The following is a 24539-nucleotide window of genomic DNA, read 5'->3' on the forward strand; positions in this document are numbered from 1 at the left end:
CAGATAGGGGAAAGTCTGCTCGCAAGTTGCATCCACCCTGCGCCAAGAAAAGCCATCGCTCTTCCCACAAACGCACACACAAGAAGCATCGCTCATTTCCCCTCTCTTCCTCCCTTGGGAAACCTGCTGCTTTTGAGCTTTCTTCTTCGAGAGCTCCCACCAGATCTCCTCCTCCTTATTACCTTCTTTGGCTTGGCGTGGAGATCCTGCCGTCGTCCTTGCTCTTGGAGGGTCACAATCATATCTCCATAGATTTCCGGCCAGCCAGCGAGCTGAGAGAGAAGGTCAAGAGCTAGAGAGGGAGATGGGGAGGGGAAAGATTGTGATCCGCAGGATCGACAACTCCACGAGCCGGCAGGTGACCTTCTCCAAGCGCCGGAACGGGATCTTCAAGAAAGCCAAGGAGCTCGCCATCCTCTGCGATGCGGAGGTCGGCCTCATGATCTTCTCCAGCACCGGCCGCCTCTACGAGTACTCCAGCACCAGGTCTCTTCTATTCATCCGTGGTGCTTTAGTTTAATTAATACTAGTAGTTTATTAATATCAAATTATTCCCTTGTTCTTGAAGCAATATAATAATATATTACGTGGTCTTGCTTTATTTGGGTTCTCGATTGCATTTTATGATTTGAAACTAGAAACTTCCTGCCTAAATAACATCATACATGGACTGATGATGGACATATACAACCATATACTTGTCGAATATTGACTACATAGCACACATCAATACTCCTAATTATACTCGTACATATCAAGCTTTTTCTTTGCCCGTACGTGGCAAGCAAGGTCTACATCTTTGGTACTGTTTAGTATATGTGTTTTCCCCCTCTTCTTTCCTTGTTTGGTCTATTTGAACTATTTCTCTCAGTGCTTTGTGCAAAACTAAATTTAATTAATTTTGTCATATTGTTTCATGTGATCAACACAACGCATGTCATTGCAGTAGGAAAACACATAGACTTTTGTGATATAATATAGTATATGTATTATATAAGTGTGGGGGTTTCTTACAGACTAGTTAGTATCATCGGAAAGGTTTTATCCCAGATATAGAGAGAGACTAGATCTATCTTCTGTGATTAAGAATTTAGCTTTTATATAGCTAAACTTAAATATTTTGAACTCAATCGCATAGTGTAATATTTTTTTTGATAAATTGCCATTTGTGCTGTGTGCAGCATGAAATCAGTTATAGATCGGTACGGCAAGGCCAAGGAAGAGCAGCAAGTCGTAGCAAATCCCAACTCGGAGCTTAAGGTTTGCTCTAGATAAATTCTTCTTTATATTCTGAAGTGTTATTTTTGCTTGTTTAACTAAAAGATTGCTATATGTTTGCTTTCATCTTGATATATATTCTTTAATTTTATGGTTTTAAGGATGAGAGGAAATTACACAACTAATTAGCAGATTTAGCTAGCTAGATTGAGGAAAAATCAAAGATTGTAGATCTGGGTTGTTGGTTCTATATGTACAGATGAATGATCAGGTTGTATTATTCACTATATATCACCACCGTAAGCTAGAAAAGTCAACTACTGTAGTACCGTGGCTAAGTTTTGTCTTGGACTCTTGGTCACATCAGCAAGCATTCTACCATTTTTATGTTATCATGCGTGAGCTGCTTGATCTTTTCCAATTAACAAAAAATAATTTCAGTACTTGATGATAACATCAGTTTGCTTTGTTTAGTTGGTCCACTATAAAACAGTTTATTTGATCAATCACGCTTTCATATATTATATATATAATCCCTAAACACATCACCAGTATATAAAGATTGGAATGTTAATTCAGACCAATCCCAACACACTTGGTTAGATAGGGAATCACATTTTTTATTGGTTGGTTTCGGATTGTATATTTAACAATGAAATTTTAAGGAATCAAGCAACTAACTATATATCATTACAAAGTACAAACTAATGAAACAAAGACTAATCAACCATGCATGAGATGTCCATCCTCAGCGATCTGAGCTATCTCGATCACTTCTTACTTCAACTCTTTATTACTATTATCTTATGCTTTCAAAAGTGGCGCTTATAGATGCAATTTAGTATTTCATTTCTGCTTTACAACAATCAACAACACCTTTTAGTCGCAAGCAAGTATGGATAGATTAGAGTTGAAACCGAACATGAGCCACCAAAAAAGGAAAACTAAGATAAAAAGGAAATAAATATATATAAGGCACTAATAATAGTTATATCATATTATTAGGGGATCTAAAGCTTGTTCATACCAGCTTCTCACGAGTTATATCGGTTAGAGCAGTGTGCTCGGGGTCTCCCCTTGCTGGTACGCGTTCTTCAAATCCTAGTATAGCTTCTTACTGCAATGCCCATGTAGGGCGCCCTATGGTAGAGTTTTTTAAAAGACCGTTCATGGTTCAAACCCATGAATATCTACTTTCCATACACTTTCTATCCGAGGACAATTCTATAGGTATATTCCATACTCTAAGAGCATCTCCAAGAGTTCCCTAAATCCTTTCATAATCCTTGGTTTTTAGCAAGATGAGAAAAAACTCCTCTCCAACAACTCATAATCCATCCTCCTAATCTTTTAGAACTTGAGAAAAGTCACCCTGTTCCGCGTAAGGTTACGCGCTTTCGAGACACGCGTATCTTCTCTCTCCCACGCGTGTTTGTCGGCCAATCTAAAGGTAGAATGGCGTGGAAAGAATAAAGAGTAGGAAAGGGTTCATGATGCAAATGTACAAAAGTGAAAGAATATATAAAAGTGGTTAGGATAATTTAGAAATAGTATAAAATTCCTGATGTAAAATTGTCTTCTATATTTTAGAAGTGTATTATTAGAAACTCTTGGAGATGACCTTCTTTATCCCTTCCAATATTTTTTAGGAATTGTAAAACTTCATGTTTTTAGGAAGAAAATATTGAGTACTTTTGGAGATGCTCTAAAGTCCCTTCTTATTGCCACCACCCATGTCAAGTTTGATCTACCTTGCCCTACATTGTTGTTGCACCTTATAGTTCTCTAGTGCCTCTAGCGGTCTCCATTGAACATGTCAAAACCATCTCAATCAATGTTGGATAAGCTTTTCTTTAATGAGCTACCCCTATCCTATCACTTATATCATCCTTTAGGACTCGACGATGTATTCTTGTAGGATTTTAAATCCAATGCAACATATGTATTCATGCTCATGACACTTAAATATTGAACATGTGCCATATTAGTAGGCCAACATTCTACACAATTCAACATCACAAGTCCGATTGCCATTCTATAGAATTTACCTTTAGCATCTATGGCACCTTCTTGTCATGAAGAATGCCATATACTTGGTGCCATTTCATCCACTCCACTTTAACTATATTGTTGATCCTAGATATTGAAAGGTCTTCTTCTTGTTGGGCACTAGCTGACCTTCTAAAGTAACATCTTCCCTCGTGTGTGTATATATAGTAGCGTCCAAATCACACCTCACATACTCAATTTCAGTTTCATTAAGTCTAGAATCTTTCAATTATAGATTTCGTCACCACAAATCTAGTTTGCTATTTACTCCCAACCATTTTTCACCAATGGTTAGCACTACATCCATAAGCAAAAAGAATATACCAAGGGATATCTCCTTGTATGTATTGTGATCTCATCCATCACCAAGGCAAGTAGACAAGTTTTCAAAGATGGTCCCTGATGTAGTCTAATTGAGAACCAACCTATGCCATCAATTATTCGAATACTAGTCATAACATTATTGTACATGTCCTTGATGGGGGAAACATAATTTGTTGAGAATTTATGTTTGCATAAAACCCACCACATGGCATTGCTTAGCTGTTTTTCATAGGCCTTCTCTAAGTCGATGAAAAAACAATGCTCCATAACTCCATCCCATAGCTTTATAGTATGTCTCATCACTTAATTCCCTGATAATTAGCACAACTTTGACTGTGAATCTAGCTAAACATCATTGGTGTTAATTTCATTACATGACATAGATTTTCTTAAGTTCCAACAATATTTTACTAAAGGATTACAAAATTTGTCAGGATCAACAGACCCTAACAAACACCCCTAAATTTACCCTTGCCCTTGAGGCATCTTCATACCTCAATTGGGATACCATTAGGGCTCGTCACCTTGCCCTATTTGCCTAAGATTCTTGAATCTTATGCACCAAGAACCTATAGTATCATCAAAGGAACCATCCAATTAAATAGTTATGTTCTCATTCTCACCAATGAATAATTTGTCTAAATACTATTGCCATTTATGTTTGATCTCATCCTCTTTCACCAGCAATCAATCCATAATCATTAATGCATTTAACTTGATTGAGGTCTCTCGTCTTCCTTTCATGAACCCTAGCCATCGTATATGTCCTTCTATCCTTTGTTTGTACTTATGTGTTGGTAAATATCCTCATAGGCACGACCCTTTCACGACATGTTTTGCTATCTTCTTTGCCACCTTAAACTTCTCTACGTTGTCCACACTCCTATCATGGTACAAGTACCTATAGCATTCTTTCTTCTTCTTAATAGCCTTCTAGACGTCCTTGTTCCTATACCAAGTATCATTAGGTTTGCGTCCTCTTGTTTTAGTCACTCCAAACACCTTTGAAGCTACCTTTCAAATACATGTTGCCATCTTCACCCGTATGTTGTTTGCATCTTCTCCATCATTCCAAAAGTCTTCTTTGATAACCTTTTTGCTTAAAGACCTCTTAAGGCCTCCTCCCCTTTGAGTTTCCACTACTTCAACCTTGAAACTATGGCTTTGTTGGTCCCTACTCCCTACAAGCATGTAACTAAAAGCAGAAGTCATTCACTGCTGAGAAACAACATACTCTCTAGGTTCTATGTTTTAGGGCTAGACGCTATTGCTAGCTATGTAAAACATAGTTGTTTTCCATATACTTGAAATGTAGTTCATGGCTATAGTTGTAATACATATTCTCCATTCATATATAGTCCTTTCTTTGTTTGAAATTGTCCTTTTTACATGTAAATTTCACTGAGGTCCGAACAATTAGTACATTTTATCATACTTGCATCTAGTTATTATTAATAGAATATTAAAAAGCGATGTGTGGAAATCCCGGTCATTGTCTATGATATTAAGGGCTTGTTTGGTACAACTTATAAGCTGCTTATGGCCAAAATAAGCTGAAATCAACAGCCAAACGTCACGCTTTTCAGCAGCTTATTCTGGCCATGCTTATTTCCACAGCTCCCATTTGTACTAAAAAGCAGAAGCTGGATCAGACCAGCTTATTTTGACTGCCGCTTTTACTCTATTTATGTAGCTTATCTGGGAAGCGCTTCCCAAATAAGCTGTACCAAACAGGGCCTAAGATATCAAGGAGAAGTTGTCTTCCAAATAAATCAAATCAAAGAAAGACAAGTAAATGAAAAAGTAGTCAAATAGAGTTGGACTCTGCTAAGAAGATGTGAAAATCTAAGATGGGCTGTCGTCAAATTTCCACTGTCCAATCTGTCAAAGAAATCTGGGCTGTATATCTTGGGCCGAGCTTACTAGTGGACGAGGGTATGCACCTCTGCTGAGTGACAATTTATTAGGGAGTAAATATACATTTATCTTAGGGCATTTACACTTGCATAGTTGCATGGCTGCCAAGACTGTTCTTCGGAAACAGTTTTCTTTCGGAATATATTCACTTTACTAGCACCAGGAACAGTGTCCATCTCCCAGCCATACAAATCAAATACCGCTGGATGTGATTTTTGGGTTCTAATATGTTTTATAAGAAGTTCATACCTGTCTTTACACGAGGATTGTGGCATTCTATCCCATTCGGTGATGTTTTCAAGTTAGCTATGCCAGCTTCAAAATCTTGCTGATTCGGATCTTACACAATCTGGACTCGAAACACATGTTTCAAATTGTCTTAAAATGTTTTAAAATAATCATTAACAACCAAACAGCAATGCATTCTTATTTACATAGTGGTGAACTAGGAATCCTTCACACACCAGTTAGCCTTTTCGCAGAAGTTAATTAGGAGATCCAACAGAGAACAGTGTGTCGTGCGAACTTGAATCCTACTACTGTATGTTAATTAGAACTCATGGCCATGTTCGCTAGCTCTTAAACCCGGCTTGATCCGCTTCTTTTTTCATTCAGAACAGTGTTTTTCTCTCATAAATTCCTCCAGCATTCCTCCAAACCATCCAAATTCCTCTAAGCGAAAGGCCCCATCTTGCATCACGAAAACCAGATGTCAGCAGATGCCTTATCCAGTAATGTTATTTAAATTGGAATTCTTTTTGCCACTTCAGTTGTGTCACACGACACTAGATTGTCAAAATTCTAGTGCTGTTGCAGAACATCCCATGAACTCCGAAGTACCATGCCACAGGCTGGATAGTTTACACGCCAGAAACTGCCCTCAAATATACCTTCTAGTCTTCTACGACCTTGCTAAGCAAAGAACGTAGAATGAAACTATGCATGCCAATCCAGCCTGCTAATTGTGCTCTGAAATGCACACAGTGAAATTAAGTTGGAATAGTGTGCAAGCTCTACTAACATCAAAGCTTGACGTAGAATAGATACTGAACACTCTGAACACGTAATGGCAAAAGAACCAGCACTGACTGAAAGGCGATCAGCACCCTTCAAATCATAAAATCAGGAGATCATTTACTTATACTGACATGTTCTTATAAGAATTTCCACTCACCTTGTTATGACTTCATAGAGTCTGCTTGCAACATCGTAGCACAACAGTACCCGCTGCAATACCTTAACATACTGCTTGTTGATCCAAAAGTAAGCAAAGTCGCATTAAAATAGCCTCCACATTGCAAAATTGGACAAGTCTGGATTGCAATTTCTAGTTCTAGTAACAAACATTGTTCCCTCTTAGTTTTGTACTCCTTCCATTCCAAATCATAAGACGTTTCGGCTTTTCTAGACATAGTTTTTGCTATGCACTTAGATATACACTTTGTCTAGATGCATAGTAAAATCATTGTGTCTAGAAAACCCAAAATGTCTTATAATTTGGAATGGAGGGAGTACCTAAGAGCTGCTGTGTGTGTATCATGCTGCAAGATTCCAATTAAATGTCATGTCTGTTACCAACACATATCAGTTAAAATTTGTGCCAATGTGTTCACTGATAACATAACCTGTGTTTTTCTTCATAGTTTTGGCAAAGGGAGGCAGCAAGCTTGACACAACAACTGCACAACTTGCAAGAAAATTATTGGTATGGTTCAAAAACCCTGCAAAAGTTTCAAGCAAGTTATTCATTAGAAACTTCACTATTCAGAGACAGAAGCACAATGCACAAGCATGCAACATCCAAATGCAGCTACAACTATTGCACATTCATAGATAACAGAAACATTAGTAAGAGCCAAATTATCATGTGAAAGGCTAGACAGTAGACATCAAAATACTTTATATGAGATAAGTTGAGCACGTGGAAATTATACTACGGCCAACAATAAAACCAAAACACAGCTATCACAGCTAAACTACTTCCCCTGCTTCATTTTAAAGGCGCATTAAGATTTGAATAAGTCTTTAGAATTGTACTTTGACCATGAATTTCTCTTAGAATAAATCAAACCCAGAAAAATCAATATTGTTTTAAAAGCTTTGCGAGATATGAATATTGATATAATTTTCATACACTAAGCCTGCATATAATTTGATTAACTGTTAGCCAAATTTTGTAAAACGACTTTTTTCCATACAAAAGAAACAAGGGTATATCAAAACATATTCTGATGATGCTCCAAATATTTATAGAGAAAACACAAATGTCAAGCCACATATATCAGCAATTGGCAAACATCATGGCTAGACTGTGTGTATAATTGTATAAAACACAACATTAATTGGTACTGCATATTAATTGGTTACAGGCAGTTGATGGGAGAGGATCTTTCTGGGCTGAATGTTAAAGAACTGCAGTCCCTAGAGAATCAGTTGGAAACAAGCCTGCGTGGTGTCCGCGCAAAGAAGGTTTGATTCTTAATCAAATTTTTATAATCAATTGTTCAACAAATTACTAAAGATAGTTACTGCTGTTGATGCTCTTAACAGGACCATCTCTTGATAGATGAGATTCACGAATTGAATCGACAGGTCTGCAGTATGATGAATTTATAGTTCTGTGTTAAGTGTTTTATTTGATATAGTAACACTGACTAACCACTCTGTTGGTCGCAGGCAAGTTTATTTCGCCAAGAAAACACAGACTTGTACAATAAGATCAACCTGGTTCGCCAAGAAAATGTTGAGTTACATAAAAAGGTATCTGATGAATTGAACAAAAATATTACTAAGTAACCGCCTAACCACACATATGACATGGTTTAATTGTTCTCAGATCTATGAGACTGAAGGAACAAGTGGAGTTAATCGAGAGTCACCGACTCCATTAAACTTTGCAGTAGTAGAAACCAGAGATGTTCCTGTGCAACTTGGACTCAGCACACTGCCACAACAGGATAACATTGAACCATCGACTGCTCCTAAGCTAGGGTATAACATTTATTCTCTATATATATTTCAATTGGTTAACTGGAGTTGACTACAGTGCTATAATGAGTTGCTAAACACATGCAGATTGCAACTAAATCCGTGATGAAGAGTAAAACTGCCGTCTTATGATGCTGAAGGAAACTATTTATTGTAAAGAGATCATACTCAGAGCAAGACATATTTGTGGCAACGAGATTTGAGATATGAACTTGTAAATGTAATGTAAATAATTTCCAGACTGGAATTGGGCCGTGGAATTCAGAGGATGATTGCTTTCTAGTTGCATTTGATGTTTGATGAGACTTTTGTCATATTAAAAGTTTAAAATTTAAAAGGGTGCAAATGTTGCTACTACACTTGCTAGGCTTGTATAAATATCTGACCATGTGTACTAGTATTAGGAAAACAGAAAAGAAGACAGACAGCCATATGGAACATCTTCACGTGTTTCTAAAAGGAAATGGTCTGATAGGGGACAATGATGCTATCTAGGAGTACAAACAGAGGCTAGTCTCCATTCAATTGAGTTTTATATTGCTCTCAAGTGTTATCAAGGGTTTAAGTAGGATACAGACATAATATGAGAATGCAGTTAGAGGTATTGGTCATTTGTTGGGCCACATGGAAAAGCCAAAAGAGAGCCTGATTCGATATAGGAAAATAATAAAACACCCATGCGAAATACTCTGTCAAGCCTGTGCTTATTTGAGGTACTTGGCAGGTTTATACAAATCAGGGCTAAAGGAAGCTACCGTCGAAGGGATGGGCGTCATTCCAGAGGCAGCCATCAGGATCATGACGCAGGTGCAGGTGCATGATATCGAATATGATCTCCTGGAGTGCTAGGAAGCAAGCTACTGTGTCCAGGTCCAGTGTGGAAGCAGAATACAAAGCTCTGGCCAATGTCATTGCCAAGATCATGTGGGTACAGAAATTGTTGACTGAGTTGTGCATACAACATCCATAGATGGCTCGTCTATGGAGTGATAACCTGGGGGCTAAGTATTTGTTGTCAAATCCTATCTTCCGTGCTCGGACTAAAAATAAAGGCAGACTTCCATTTCATTCATAAAAGGGTGGCTCAGAAGTTGTTGGATACTGTCTTGATTAGTTCAGAGGATTAGATAACGGATGCATGCACCAAAGCGGCAAAGCAGTGTCTACTCGGCAGTTGGAAACTTCAGGCAGTCTCAACTTAGTCCTGGCATTGTGATTGTTGGAGGGGTGTTGGAGTTGCTAGGGTTGCGTGTGCGTTTGTTGTAAACTGAACCAGCCTATACTTTTGCATGAAGATGCTAAGTGCGGCACTTGTAATCTAGATTGAGTTCGTTAGAGTTGGTGTACACTTTGTGGCTAAGCCATAGAGTTGGATTGTAACTTGTATAAGCCACAACAGGGACTCTTCCCATCTTATATAAGACACAGCCGTCTGTATGTTCCGTGAGGCAGGTCTGGCTCTAGTTGCCTGAGGCAGGCCAATTCATGGTTTGATCTGTCACCAGGTTGTTTGTCCGGGATTTTTTCTTATTTTCATCTTCCTGCTTCTGTTACTGTAATGGATTATTCTGTTGGTTAATGGAAAATGGGGTAACTCCGGGTCAAACAAATGCAGTTAGGTGGTACATTACTTTTCTACCAGGAAATTATTGATTCACAACAGTGATAAATCAGCATAAAGCCATGATACATGACGATGGAACACCATTCATATTTTAAGAAGCCCATTATCACAACGTACAAGTCCATCATGTTCTTTATTCGTGCCCCACTGTCCCAGTAAGGAAACAAAAAAATAACTAAGAAGCATCAACAGATAGATAATATCAGATTTGTTACCAACTTACCATGTGAAGAATCATCATAAACCACAAGGGGCATTGACAGCTAGGGTTGAGAACATGAACCAGTATACTGGGAAGGATGAAAACAGAAGCCCATATTCTAAGTGGCACAGGTGTTGCTTTTTTTTTTGTTGAAGATAAGGTGTTGCTTGTTATGTATGATTCAAATATTAAAGAAGTTATAAACTGTTTGAAGTTTAAGTCTCCAAAACCTTGGCAGGCAACAAATATGTGGGTCATATATATCCTCTATGGAAAGAATTTAAAGCGTGACTGAGAGTTCAGGGCCAAAGAATACTGAAACCAAGCGCCTAAGACTCCATGCCCCTAGAACCTATTTGGGGGCAAGAGGGCCCATCCAACGAAACCAAGCACCGAAGGCCCTAAACTAATATCTGCTATGGCCCTGGATTGAAGGTTCATCTGTGGACGGTGGACCAAAGTGACCAGTATGATCAAGGTTGTTAGTATCACAATATGGATCGTCCTACAACCCTACCCAGCTTGAATGATAGTATTGGACTGTGGATCGTTTTTGGGTAGGATAGACGTGGGACCAAGATACAGATCATAGAATCCTTAAAATCATGACACAAATGTGACATCATGCAACTCTGTTAAAGCAGCAGCTCGTGGACCTCCATGGCCAGGCAGCAGTGTGGCTGGTGGAGGCACTGTCCGAGCAAGCCACCTTGGTCACCCACCCTGCACGCCCAACTCACCACAGCCGCTAGGCCGGTTCATGGTCCGGGTTGAGCGGGTTTTGAACCCAAGCCGCGCCTGTGTAAATTGGTTCGGGTTGGGTACGGTCTGCATGGATAAGTGACCAGTTTTGTAGTTTACTGGGTTGGGTCGGTTCGGTCTGGTGTCATGGATTTTAGAGAGTTCGGCGTTGAAAAGGAAGGGAGGTCACCATCCCCACCGCACAGCAACGGTGTGGCCGACCACGGCTGGGTTCCACATGACTCAGTCATAGAGACATCAAGCGCCTACGAGGAGGAGGAGGAGGAGGAGGGCACTGATAGTTGTGTGCCCATCCACAGCTCACCGCAGGACCGGCCACTGTCGTTCGCTTCGGCGGCGAGGCACTCGTCGAGGGAGTCAGCAGCACAGGAGGAAAGGCCCTGGGAGCAACGCAGGCATCGGCGGGGTGGGATCATAAGTGTCGTCGGGGACGAGGAGGAGACTCAGGCCCATCCCATCGACACCGTCACGGCGCTCCAGGCCCAGCCGCTCCAACATGGCCGCGGGGGCAGCGGAGGCCGTGGAGGACACCATTGCCATGCGCATCCTCACCCAGCTTGCCTTGCCATGCCCATCCTCGCCCAGCAAACAAGGCCACTATCTCTTTCTTGCTTTCTCTTGCCTCCGCCTCCCATTGTTATTTGATTTGCTTTCTTGCTTCTCTTTCCTCTACCTCCCAACATGCAATGCTTTCTCCAACGTTTGCGAAACTCAATTCATGCAAGGATTTGATGGCTTGAAACTCGATTCAGGCTACAACAAAATTCCATTCGTGCGATGGTGATTGGATTCACGTGGTGGCATGCTTTGATTGGGGCTGGACAAACTCAATGCTTGCAGTGGCGGGCCTAATTCGAGCAAAAGAGGCTTGATTTGGTGCGGAAGGACTCGAATTGGGCAGCGGCATGCTCAATTCAGTAATCTACATATGAGCGCATACATTGAGGTCGCTAGCCTCGGAAGTGAAGCACGGAGCAGATTGTCATCGATGTCCGGCACGGGTGATTCGACACCTACGTCGACCACGAGTATCGTTACACTATTAGCTAGAGATAGAAAAAGAGAGAATAAAGCACACACACAGCACAAACATATGTATTGGCTGGAGCTCTGCAGAGAAGGTAACAAAAAATTAAACTCGCTCTCTTTACTGAGTTGTAGTGGGGAACTATATATATAATTCTACTTATCTAATCCTAGTACACAGACATGTCAGGCTACCATGCTGCTACAGTGACTAGATGTGACAGTAGGACTGACTTTGACGCCTGCCCCTGCTGTGGCTACAGTGCGGTAGCAGAGCCGTTCGGCGTCTGTCCCTGCTGTGGCTACAGTACCACAGCAGGGAGCATTTTCAACGTCGTCTTCCCCTACCGTGTATTCACACAAGGGAATAACAGATTACTTAACAATTTTTTTCCTAATCCTGCTGCTAACCCTTTAACCCCCTCCATGTCGATCATCTTTAGCTCCGTGAGACGAAGACGGCCGAACAGCTTGGTGAGGACGTCTGCGAGTTGTCGACCAGTTTCGACGAACTCGATGACAATCTGGCCTCCATCGACACAGTTCCTAAGGAAGTGGAACTTGACGTCGATGTGCTTGCTCTGGTCGTGGAGAACCGGATTTTTCGCGAGGGCAATGGTGGACTGGTTGTCCACCATTAGTGCTGGTGGGTGAGCTTCCACACTGGTCAGCTCGCCTAGCAGCCAGCGTAGCCACACAACTTGGCACGCTGCTGTGACCGCCACCATGTACTCTGCCTCACACATAGACAACGCCACCACCTTCTGTTTCAGCGACATCTATGAGATTGGAGCCGATCCGAGGAAAACGAGCATGCCAGAGGTGCTCCACCATCTGTCGACGTCCCCCGCCATGTCTGCATCGCTAAACACAGTGAGCTACAGCCTACATCCGCTGGTCTTGGGGAAGACGGTCCCCTGATATATCGTCCTCTTGACGTAGCACAGCTCGCTTCACCATAGCCCAGTGATCCTCTCAGGGATCCTTCATGAAGCGACTGACGTAGCCCACGGTGAACGTAATGTCCAGCATGGTGTGGACTAGGTAGCGTAGACCACCGACGATGTTCCGGTAGAGTATTGCATCTACCTTCGCCGCGGTACTGGCCTTCGTCAGCTTCAGCTGCTCCTCCATCGGAGTCACACACGGCTTGCACTCAGCCCTGCTGCTCCGCTCCAACACTTCGAGGCATACGCGCTCTGACCGAGCATGCGTGTCTCCTTCCCTTGTCTCACCTCGATGCCGAGGTAGTTGGAGAGCGCGCCAAGATCACTCATTCAAAAACGAGCCACCATCTCGCGCTTGAAGCTGTCAATGTCCTCCGCACTCGCGCCGGTGATGATCAAGTCATCCATATACACGCCAACGACAAGCTCCTCCTTCCCCGTCGCCGCGTGTAGAGCGCGTGCTCGGTTGCGCACCGTGTGAATCCAAGCTCGCCCAGCATGGTGTCAAGCTTGGCGTTCCATGCTCGTGGGGCCTGTCGTAGCCCGTAGAGCGCCTTGCGCAGTCGTAGCACCCTGTGCTCCGCTCCCTTGATGGCGAAACCCAGAGGTTGTCTGACGAAGACCGTCTCTGCCAGCTCACCGTTGAGGAAGGCCAATTTTATGTCCAGGTGATGGACGCGCCAGTCCTTTGCTGCTGCCAAAGCCAGTAGCAGACGGACAGACTCCATGCGCGCTACCAACGCAAAAACTTTCTTGAAGTCGATGCCCTCGCGCTGGACAAAGCCTCGAGCGACGAGTCACGCCTTGTGCTTGATAATGGCGCCGTGCTTGTCCCGCTTGACCTTGTACACCCACTTCAAGCCGATCGGACGGGATCCTAGAGGTGGATCGACGAGCTCCCAAGTCTCGTTTTCCTCGATCGCCTTCATCTCCTCCAACATCGCCCGTCGCCAATGTGCATCGCACTCGGCCAGCGCGAATGTGGGTGGTTCCTCTGCACTAACGAGAAGCAGCTCTAGGTCATTGAGCAGCCGACCCACCAGGCCTGAGGGCCCTGTGCCGCCATTGATGTCGTCCAGCCTATGGAACCATACCTCCTCACCTTCGTGGAAGGCATCCACGAACTCAGTGATGTCGCTTGGAGGTGAGGCGAACTCAATCGGCCTCGATGAAGTTCCCTATTTTGTCGTAGTGGTCGGCACAGCACCTGGAGTGCTCGACACCCCGGCTGTAGTGCTCGGCACTACTCCTGGACCGCTTGTCACCACTTTAGAAGTGGTGGGCACCACTACAGGAGTGCTCAGCACCAGTCTTGTAGTGGTCGGCACCACTGTAAGACCTCTCGGCTCTGCTACAGGAGTGCTCGGCACCCTGACTGCAGTGCTCGGTACCACTGCAGGACCTCTCGACACCACTCCTAGAGTGCTCGACACCGTCCCAGGAGTGCTCGGCTCTTTTGCTAGAGTGATTGGCACCTCTTCTCCAGCGTTTCCACCACCGTGGATGACCAAGTGCTTGACGACGAAGGTGCTAGTGAAGCCACCAGCTTCCCCCGTGCCCAGACTGTTCTAGTCCTAGGCCACCTTCTCATCGAACATGATGTCACGCGAGACAACCACCTTGCCTTCGCGTGGGTCGTAGAGCCTGTATGCCTTGGTACCTTTAGCGTAGCCTAGGAGCACCATCGGTGTGCTCCTATCCTCCAGCTTGGTGAGGACCAGCTTCGTCTTCCTGACATGGCCAATGCAGCCGAATGTCTAGAGGAAGGACACATTCGGCTTATGCCCATACCAAGCTTCGAATTGCGTCTTACCCTTCAGGGCCTTGGTGGGTGCGCGGTTGAGGATGAACACCGCCATGGTCACCGCCTCACCCCAGAACTTTGCCGGCATGCCCTTTGCCTTCATCATGGATCAAGCCATGCTGACCATCGTCTGGCTCCGCCGCTCCACCACGCCATTCTGTTGTGGCGAGTACGGCACGGTGTGGTGTCGCACTACACCCTGATCCGTGCAGTACGCAATGAACTCCACCGAAGTGAATTCGCCACCACAATCAGTCCTCAGCACGCGCAACTTCTTGCTGCTCTCCGCCTCCGTGCATGCCTTGATCTTCTTGATCGCCGCCGCCGTCTCATCCTTGCTCGTCAGGAGTTGCAGCCACATATAGCAACTGCAATCATCCATGAGTAGGAGGAAGTACCATCGACAACCGTTTATGGCTGGCGTGATTGGCCCACAGAGATCACCGTGGACAAGCTCGAGAGCGTCCACCGCGCTATACTTGGCTGCCTTTGGGAATGGTAGCCTCCTCTGCTTCCCGGCTAGGCAGCTGTCACATAGCCTGCCTCCATGCTTGATGTGGGGCAGCCCTCGGATCATCTTCTCCAGCCGACCAAGCGCGTTGAAACTGAGATGGCCGAACCGGGCATGCCACAACCACGGTTCCTCGGTGTGTCGTGCTGCCAGACACACTGGCTGCTCCATCTTCAAGTTGAGCAGGTACGGCCAGTTCTAGGACATCTTCACCTTGGTAAGAAGGCGCTGCTCTCGGTCCCTGATCCTAAGGATGTCGTCCTTAATCAGTACCTCGCTGCCATGCTCATCTAGCTGGCTAATGCTGATGATGCATGATCGCAGCTGCGGGGTGTAATATAGATCCATTAGCACGTGGGGCTCGCTATTCTGGCACCTGAAGATGATGGTGCCGTGTCCTCGGATCGCCACCCTTGACCTATCAACAAACTTCACTATGTCGGTCACGTCATCATCGAGCTCGGAGAAGGCTGCCTTGGAGCCTATCATGTGGTTACTGGAGCCAGAGTCTAGGTACCACCGCTGCTCCTGCTCGCCACCCACATGTCCGAGGTGGACTTGGGCGCGTGGTTCGTCAAGGTAGACAGCTTTCAGAGCCTTCCCAGGCCCTTTCACCGCCATCACCTCTCCCTTCTTCTTGGCCTCAACGTCCTGCAGTGCACAGAACATCGCCATCAGAAGAGTGGCTTCATCATCATCATCATCAGCCTGCGCAAGATGAGCCTCAACCTTCTTCTCCTACTTGCAATTTGGGCACTCCTTTGCCCAATGGCCCATCTTTCCGCAGCATCGGTAGGCGTTGGGGTCGACCTTATTCTTCTCTAAAGAAGCCTTGCCACGACGCTTGCCATCGCCATCGCGGCTGGAGGAGGCTACCCTAGAGTTCCTCCGGGCAGCCCACTCCTTTGTCAGCAGTAGCTTGTCACTGTCCTTCGACGCTATGGCCTGCTCCATGCGCTCATCCACCACCCGCTGATGACCTATCACATCCTCAATGGTGAGGGTAGACAAGTCTAGCATCGTCTCTATGGAGAGAGCGATCTAGATGTACTTCATCAGCACGGAGTGGAGATACTTGGAGACCGCCTTTTCTTCATCGATGGTGATGCTGTGGCTCCTCAGCTTGCTAATGAGCGTTTGTAGGTGGAGGGAGAAGTCCTCCACCAATTCATCATCCTTGAACCTAAGGTTGTGAAAGCTCTAGTTTGGTTTTGGTGAATTGATGAAACCCTAAGTGCTAACCTAGTTTATCAAGTGATCATAAGATAGGTAGCACATTCCAAGTGGTGAAGCAAATGAAGATCATGACATGGTGATGATCAAGTGCTTGGACTTAAAAAGAAGAAAGAGAAAAACAAAAGGCTCGAGGCAAAGGTATAAATAGTAGGAGCCATTTTATTTTGGTGATCAAGACACTTAGTGAGTGTGATCACATTTAGGATCGATAGCCGTACTATTAAGAGGGGTGAAACTCATATCGAAATGCGATTATCAAAGTGCCACTAGATGCTCTAACTATTGCATATGCATTTAGGATCTAGTGGAGTGCTAACACCGTTGAAAATGTTTGTGAAAATATGCTAACACGTGTGCATAAGGTGATACACTTGGTGGTTGACACATTTGAGCAAGGGTAAGAAACTTCACCGGCGGAGTGTCAGCTCGTAGAGTGCGGACAGTCCGACGGTGCCACTAGTGCCCTATACAGAAAAGACGCTGGTCTCGGTAGGACCGGCGTGTCCGGTCAGTGGGAGCAACGAAGACGCTGGCATCGGTCTCTGACCAAACGCTGGGTCACTTAGTGATCAGACGCTAGAGGGGTGCATCCGGTCCTGCTGTTGTGGCAGTGCACAGAGGAGACGCCGAGTGACCGGACACTGAGTGAGTCTGGTCAAGCATGACCAGACGCGTCTGGTCATGATTTTTCGCTTCTAGATGCTTAATGGAAATGATCGGACGCTGAGGTCCTGCATCCGATCACTTCGCAGCAGCGCGTCTGGTCATCACTTGACCGTTGGGATTGGGCGCCCAGTATTTGAAGAGAGGGGACACGTGACGTGCATCGCACGACCGAACACTAGGGTCCTGCGTTCGGTTGATATGACCGGAGCGTCCGGTCACCCCATGTTGTGCCCAGTGAAGGGGTACAACAGCTCTATTTGGTGGAGACTTCTATTTAAGCCCCATGGCTAGCTCAAGCTCACTCTCTTGTCCATTTGCATTGATATAGCAACCTTGTGAGCTTAGCCAAAGCCCTCCCACTCATCTCCATCATTGATTCATCATCTTTGTAAGATTGGGAGAGAATCCAAGTGCATTGCTTGAGTGTTTGCATCTAGAGGCACTTGGTGTTCATCGCTGCGGGATTCGCTTGTTACTCTTGGTGGTTGCTGCCACCTAGATGGTCTGGAGCAGTGAGGATCATCGAGCGAAGGTTGATGATTGTCTTTGGCTTCGATCGTGGTGATTGTGAGGGGTTCTTGACCTTTCCCCGGTGGAGAGCCAAAAGGTACTCTAGTGAATTGCTTGTGGCTTGTGTGATATTCATCTTATGTTGGTTGTGCGGCACCCTATTGAGGGTTTGGCGTGTGATGCCAATTAGCGCATGAACCTCCAAGTGAGTGAATCGCCACGAGGACTAGTTTGTTGGCAAGCAAGTGAACCTCGGTAAAAAATTATAGTGTCATCATTTGATTTCGAGATGATTGGTCTTTATTGGTATTCATTCTTAAGATTAATTGGCTCCTTCCTCGACGTGGCAGTATAACCATCTTGCTCACTCTCTTTATATTACCGCCAACTAGTTGTCAAGCTCTTTAGTGTAGCTAGTTGTGAGAGCTTGTTAGTTTGGTTAGTGTGGCTCTTTAGTTAGCTTTTGAGAGCACACTAACTTATAGTGACATAGCTATTGTGTGGATAGAAACTATATAAACTAGAATTGTGGTAGGTGGCTTATAATTTTAGTAGGCTAGCGCAACACTCGCTTCGCCTCATTATTGTCTAACCGGTTTGTTAAGTGTTGTTGTAGAAATTTTTAATAGGCTATTCACCCCCCTCTAGCCATTAGGACCTTTCAAGTGGTATCAGAGGCGAGGTCACCGTGATTTGAGGCTTAACAACCTTTGGTGTAAAAATGACTCAAATCAACAACACCAAGAAGTCACCCCAATTTAATGGCTTAAATTATCTCTATTGGAAAGCTAAGATGACAACTTATATCAAGTCAATCAATAGGAAGATTTGGAAGGTGGTAGAGACAAAGATTGAGATTGAAGATGAAGAGGCTCCCACCACCGCTGAAGAAATACTACTCCAAAATAATGACATTGCTCTTAGTATCATCCATGATGCTTTGGATGAAAGAACATTTGAGGAAATCAAGAATATTGAGAGAGCTCATGAGGCATAGAAGAAATTGGAGGAATCATTTAAGGGCACTCAAGCCGTGAAGGGTGCAAAGGCATACATTCTCAAAGAGAAGTTTGCAAGCTTCAAGATGAAGGATGATGAGAGTGTGCCAGAGATATTCCATAGGCTTCAAGTGCTTGTCAATGATCTCAAAGCATTTAGAGAAGAGGTGAAGGACAAGGACTTCTCCCACAAGTTCTTAAGATGTTTACCTTCAAGATTTGGCACATTGGTCACTATTCTAGTGAGGAGTGGTTTGGACACCATGACACCAAACTAAGTGTTGGGAGATATAATGACTGATGATACATATATAGATGATGATGAGAAGGAAGAAAAAAAGGAAAAGAAGGATAAGAAGGATGAGAAGAAGAAGAGCACGGTATTTAAGGCCACATCATCCAAGGGCAAGGCAAAGCAAAATACATCAAGTGAAGATGATGGCTCATGGGATGATGATGATGATGATGAGAAGATAGCTCTCTTTGTCAAGAAATTTGGTAAGTTCATGATGAAGAAATGATAATGTGCTAGAAGAAAGAAATCTTCATCCAAGAACAAGGAAGAGTCAAGACAATGCTTTAAATATGGAAGCAAAGATCATCTTGTTCCTCAATGTCTATACAATAGCGACAATAATGATGACAACAAAAAGAACAAGAAGAAGGACAAGAAGGAAAAGAAAGAGAAAAAGGACAAGATGACCTTTAAGAAGAAGAAGGGTGGTTCATATGTGGTCACTTGGGATAGTGATGCTTCCTCAAGTGATGATGATGATAGTGATGATGACAAGACCATCAAGAAGAAGGCACTTGCAAGCATTGCAATCAATGAGAAGCCTTCTCTCTTCGACACTCCATTATGCTTTATGGCTAAGGCCACTAAGGTACAAATTTGTGATGATGGAAGTGATGAGGAATATGATAATGAAAACAAAAATGAAAGTGATAGTGATGATGATAAACCTATTAAGGATGAACTATTTGACATGCTAGAAGATGCTAAAGAACACTTTGACATCAACAGAAGGGAATGCAAAAGCTTGCATAAGGAACTAAAAGCCCTTAAGCAAGCCTTTGATGAGCTCAATACATCTCATGAGAGGCTAGAGGAAGCCCATGAAAAGCTTGACAAGGCTCACAAAAAGCTTGAAAAGGCTCATTCCTCTTTGCTTGATGAGCAAAATAAAAAGAAGCATGTTGAAACTTATAATATAGGCTTAACTTGTGATATAATTGATGAATCATTATATATGCCTATCATTGTTGCTCCCACTAATCCTTCTTATAGTACTTTTACTTCCACCTCATCTAGTAGTGATGGTTTCACTTATTATACCTCACTAATGGTTGAGAATGAGAACCTTAAGAAGGAAGTCAATAAGCTTACTCATACCTTGGCTAAGGCATATGGTGGTGAGAACCGCTTGCTTATGTGCTTGGGTATCCAAAGAGCTTCTCTCTAGAAAGAGATTAAGCTATAACCCCAAGAAAGGCAAAGCGGCTTTTGCTCCTTACAAGACTAGTTTTGTGAAGAACAATGGTCGGTTTTGCACTAGTTGCAAGTAAGTTGGTCATAAAGAGCATAAGTGCAAGAACAAGAGCAAAAATACTAATGTATCCTCAATTAAGATTAATTCTTTCTATGTGGTACAAATGGTGTGAAGGCTAAGTTCATTGGTAAACCATGGATGGGCTCAAAGAAGAAAGTCATTTAGGTGCCAAAGAGCTTAGTAATTAACCTTCAAAAACCCAAGCAAGTTTGGGTACCTAAAAGGAATTGATCTTCTTTTGTAGGTCAATTACAAAGCCAGAGAAAGACATTGGGTTCTTGATAGTGGGTGCGCTCAACACATGATCGGAGATGCAAGAATGTTCAACTCAATCAACACCAATGACAATGGTGGTTATGATATTATTATATTTGGTGATAATGGCAAAGGCAAGATCAAAGGGCTTTGTAAAATTGCAATATCTAATAACATGAGCATTTCCAATGTGTTGCTAGTAGAGAGCTTGAACTTCAATTTGCTATCCGTGGCTCAATTGTGTGATCTTGGATTCAAATGCATATTTGGGGTAGATAATGTAGAGATCATAAGTGTAGATGGCTCCAACTTGATCTTTAAAGGCTTTAGATATGAAAATCTATACTTGGTTGATTTCAATGCTAGTGAAACTAAATTATCTACATGTTTGTTCACTAAGTTTAGCATGGTTTGGTTATGGCATAGAAGGCTTGGTCATATTGGAATGAAACAATTGAATAGATTGGTTTTAGCATGACTTGATTAGAGGCTTGAAAGATGTTGTGTTTGAGAAGGATAAACTTTGTAGCTTTTATCAAGCCATCAAACAAGTTGGAAACACCCATACTAAGAAAAGCATGATGAGCACTAATAAAGCATTTGAGTTATTGCACATGGATTTGTTTGGGCCAACTCAATACACTAGCATTGGTGGTAACAAACATGGCTTTATGATAGTGGATGATTATATTAGATACACATGGGTATTCTTTCTAGTGGACAAAAGTGATGTGTTTGCAACATTCAAATCATTTGTCAAGGGCATTCACAATGAGTTTGAAACAACCATCAAGAGAGTTAGAAGTAACAATGGTAGTGAATTTCAAGAACACTAAAATTGATGAGTTATATGATGAATTTAGAATTAGACATCAATTCTTGGCCAAGTACACTCCACAATCAAATGATCTTATTGAGAGGAAGAATAGAACACTCATTGATATGACAAGGTCTATACTTAGTGAGTACAATGTGAGTCAATCTTTTTGGGCCGAAGCTATCAACACGGCTTGCTATTGTAGCAACCGTCTCTATTGTCACCCATTAAAAGAGAAGACACCATATGAGCTCTTGAATGGTAGAAAGCCCAACATTACATATTTTTGAGTCTTTGGTTGCAAATGCTATATTTTGAAGAAATGCACTAGATTGGGCGAGTTTGATAAGAAATGTGATAAAGGATTCCTACTTGGCTACTCCACTACAAGCAAAGCATATAGAGTTTGGAATTTGGATAATGGTACTCTTGAGAAAGTTCATGATGTTGAATTTGATGAAACCAAGGGTTCACAAGAAGAAAATGAAAACTTGGAAGATGTTAGAGGCATTCAACTTTCAAATGCCATGAAAAACATGGATGTTGGTGGATTGAGGCCTAGGCAAGTGAATGATGGTAAAGATAATCAAGTGCAAGTGCTCTCTAACTCAAATGTGCAAGATGATACAAATCAAGCTAGTACAAGTGGATCTCATGACAATGAACAAAATTAAGTGGCTAGTACATCATCTCAACCCAATGATCAAGCAAGTGCAAGCAATCAAGTTCTAATACTTCAACCAACCAATATTGCTAGGGATCGTCCATTGGACACTATAATTGAAGATATTACAAGAGGTGTACAAACAAGATCAAGATTGGTTTTATTTTATGAGCATTTCTCATTTGTGTCATCTATTGAACCAAAGAAGATAGATGAAGCATTAAAGGATGTTGATTGGGTGAATGCTATGCATGAAGAATTGAATAACTTCACAAGAAATCAAGTATAGAAATTAGTAGAGAGACCAAAGGGACACAATGTGATTGGAACCAAATGGGTCTTTAGAAATAAACAAGATCAAGATGGGATAGTAATAAAGAACAAAACAAGATTGGTAGCACAAGGATATACACAAATTGAAGGTCTTGACTTTGGAGAAACATATGCCCCAGTTGCTAGATTGAAAGCAATTAGAATCTTGCTAGCCTATGCTTGTGCCCACAACATCAAACTCTATCAAATGGATGTCAAAAGTGTATTTCTCAATGGTTACATCAATGAAGAAGTATATGTTAAGCAACCTCCTGGTTTTAAAGATGACAAGAAGCCCGACCATGTGTGCAAGTTGAAGAAGGCATTATATGGCTTGAAGCAAGCACCTAGAGCATGATATGAGAGATTGAGGAACTTCCTACTCTCTAAAGAGTTTATGATGGGCAAGGTTGACACCAGTCTTTTCATTAAGAAGATTGAAAAAGATTTATTTGTGTTGCAAATCTATGTTGATGACATCATATTTGGATCAACCAATCAAGACTTTTGTGATGAGTTTGGAAAGATGATGGCTAATGAGTTTGAGATGTCTATGATTGGAGAGTTAAGTTACTTCCTTGGTCTTCAAATCAAGCAATTGAAGAATGGTATTTTTGTGAGTCAAGGTAAGTATATCAAGGACATGATCAAGAAGTTTGGCATGAGTGATAGCAAAGTCATTAGCACACCAATGGGAACAAATGGTAACTTAGATAGTGATGCAAGTGACAACATGGTGGATCAAAAATTATATCGGTCTATGATTGGAAGCCTACTCTATGTGACCGCATTAAGGCCAGATGTCATGTTTAGTGTATGCATGTGCGTAAGATTTCAAGCCTCACCAAGAGAAAGTCATTTGAAGGCTACAAAGAGAATATTGAGGTACTTGAAGCATACACCAAATGTTGGTTTGTGATATCCTAAAGGAGCAAAGTTTGAGCTAGTTGGTTACTCCGACTCGGATTATGCAGGATGCAAAGTTGAAAGGAAGAGCACATCGGGCATATGTCAATTGTTGGGAAGATCATTTGTTTTATAGTCATAAAAAAAGCAAAATAGTATTGCATTATCAACCGCCGAAGCCGAATACATATCCGCCGATAGTTATTGTGCACAAGTACTTTAGATAAAGGCCACTTTGAGTGACTTTGGAATCAAGTTCAAGCAAGTGCCATTGCTATATGACAATGAGAGTGCAATCAAGTTAACCAACAATCCGGTTCAACATGCAAGAACAAAGCACATTGATGTCCGCCACCATTTTATAAGAGATCACCAACAAAAAGAGGGACATTTACATTGAGAGTGTAGATACCGAAGATCAACTTGCCGATATATTCACCAAGCCATTGGACGAGAAAAGGTTTTGTAAGCTAAGGAATGAGTTGAACATATTGGATTTCTCAAATATATGTTGATGCACCCCCATTTATATAACATGTCTCTCCTTCGAGCAATTTAAGGTAAAAGTTGATTCATATGGCATAGATCCTTGCTAAGGACATGTTTAGTGCATCTAGACATCTTTCACATTTAATAGGCTCATTCATGAAAATCAAATAAATTTGATGATTGTATGGTACCACTATTGCTTCTATGCTTATTTTGATCTAGTGGTAGCATATGACATGTTTGTGGGCTTGTAAACCTAGTGTTTAATCTAGAAAATAAGCTCTAAGTGTTTAACTCAACATGGTACAAGATAACCCTTATTTGAAGGTGTGAAGAAGCTTGTCCTTAGATCAAACCGAGTTAAATGTCTTTGGCAAGTATTCTAGATTGGACCAAATTTGGAAATATGATTCTCACCCCATTGATTGACATTGATAATCTCAACCTATCTATATTTTAAACCTTTGTGGTCATTGATGACAAAGGAGAAGAAAAATAAAGATATTAGTACATGGGGAGAAAAATAAAGATATTAGTGTACTAAGATAGTGAAAAGACAACAAAGGGAGAATTTGACATAGGGGGAGAGATATGACAAAGGAAAGGGATCAATTAAAATTTTGAGCACACAAGTAAGGGAAGCAAGCTCATGAACTTGTATGGTGCATTTGAATGTGCATCTAGTGGAGTGCTAACACCCTTGAAAATATTTTGTGAAAATATGTTAACACATGTGCACAAGATGATACACTTGGTGGTTGGCA

The 24539-nt window shown here is 42.5% G+C and overlaps 1 protein-coding gene and 1 long non-coding RNA gene across 2 annotated transcripts in view; one reads left to right on the forward strand and one right to left on the reverse strand.

Moving 5' to 3' along the window:
* On the forward strand, positions 1 to 9169 carry LOC136477537 (MADS-box transcription factor 27-like). The gene is made up of 8 exons (XM_066475743.1): positions 1 to 486; positions 1182 to 1260; positions 7152 to 7213; positions 7878 to 7977; positions 8059 to 8100; positions 8185 to 8268; positions 8345 to 8499; positions 8584 to 9169. The coding sequence occupies exons 1-8, from the start codon at positions 305 to 307 to the stop codon at positions 8600 to 8602; spliced, it is 723 nt and encodes a 240-aa protein (XP_066331840.1). The 5' UTR covers positions 1 to 304; the 3' UTR covers positions 8603 to 9169.
* The window catches only part of LOC136477538 (uncharacterized), a 24420-nt gene continuing 5771 nt past the window's right edge, over positions 5891 to 24539 (reverse strand). Inside the window, exon 3 of the long non-coding RNA XR_010764039.1 lies at positions 5891 to 7229. This is a non-coding gene — a long non-coding RNA (uncharacterized lncRNA). The remainder of the gene's footprint in view (positions 7230 to 24539) is intronic.

The sequence above is a fragment of the Miscanthus floridulus genome, chromosome 8, assembly GCF_019320115.1.
Source record: "Miscanthus floridulus cultivar M001 chromosome 8, ASM1932011v1, whole genome shotgun sequence".
In the NCBI taxonomy this organism is placed as follows: Eukaryota; Viridiplantae; Streptophyta; class Magnoliopsida; order Poales; family Poaceae; genus Miscanthus; species Miscanthus floridulus.

Coding starts and splice junctions, on each gene's coding strand:
- LOC136477537 (XM_066475743.1), top strand. CDS start 305: ATGGGGAGGGGAAAGATTGTGATCCGCAGGATCGACAACTCCACGAGC. Junction 1,261..7,151: donor ATCCCAACTCGGAGCTTAAG/GTTTGCTCTAGA, acceptor TTTTCTTCATAG/TTTTGGCAAAGGGAGGCAGC. Junction 7,978..8,058: donor GTGGTGTCCGCGCAAAGAAG/GTTTGATTCTTA, acceptor TGCTCTTAACAG/GACCATCTCTTGATAGATGA.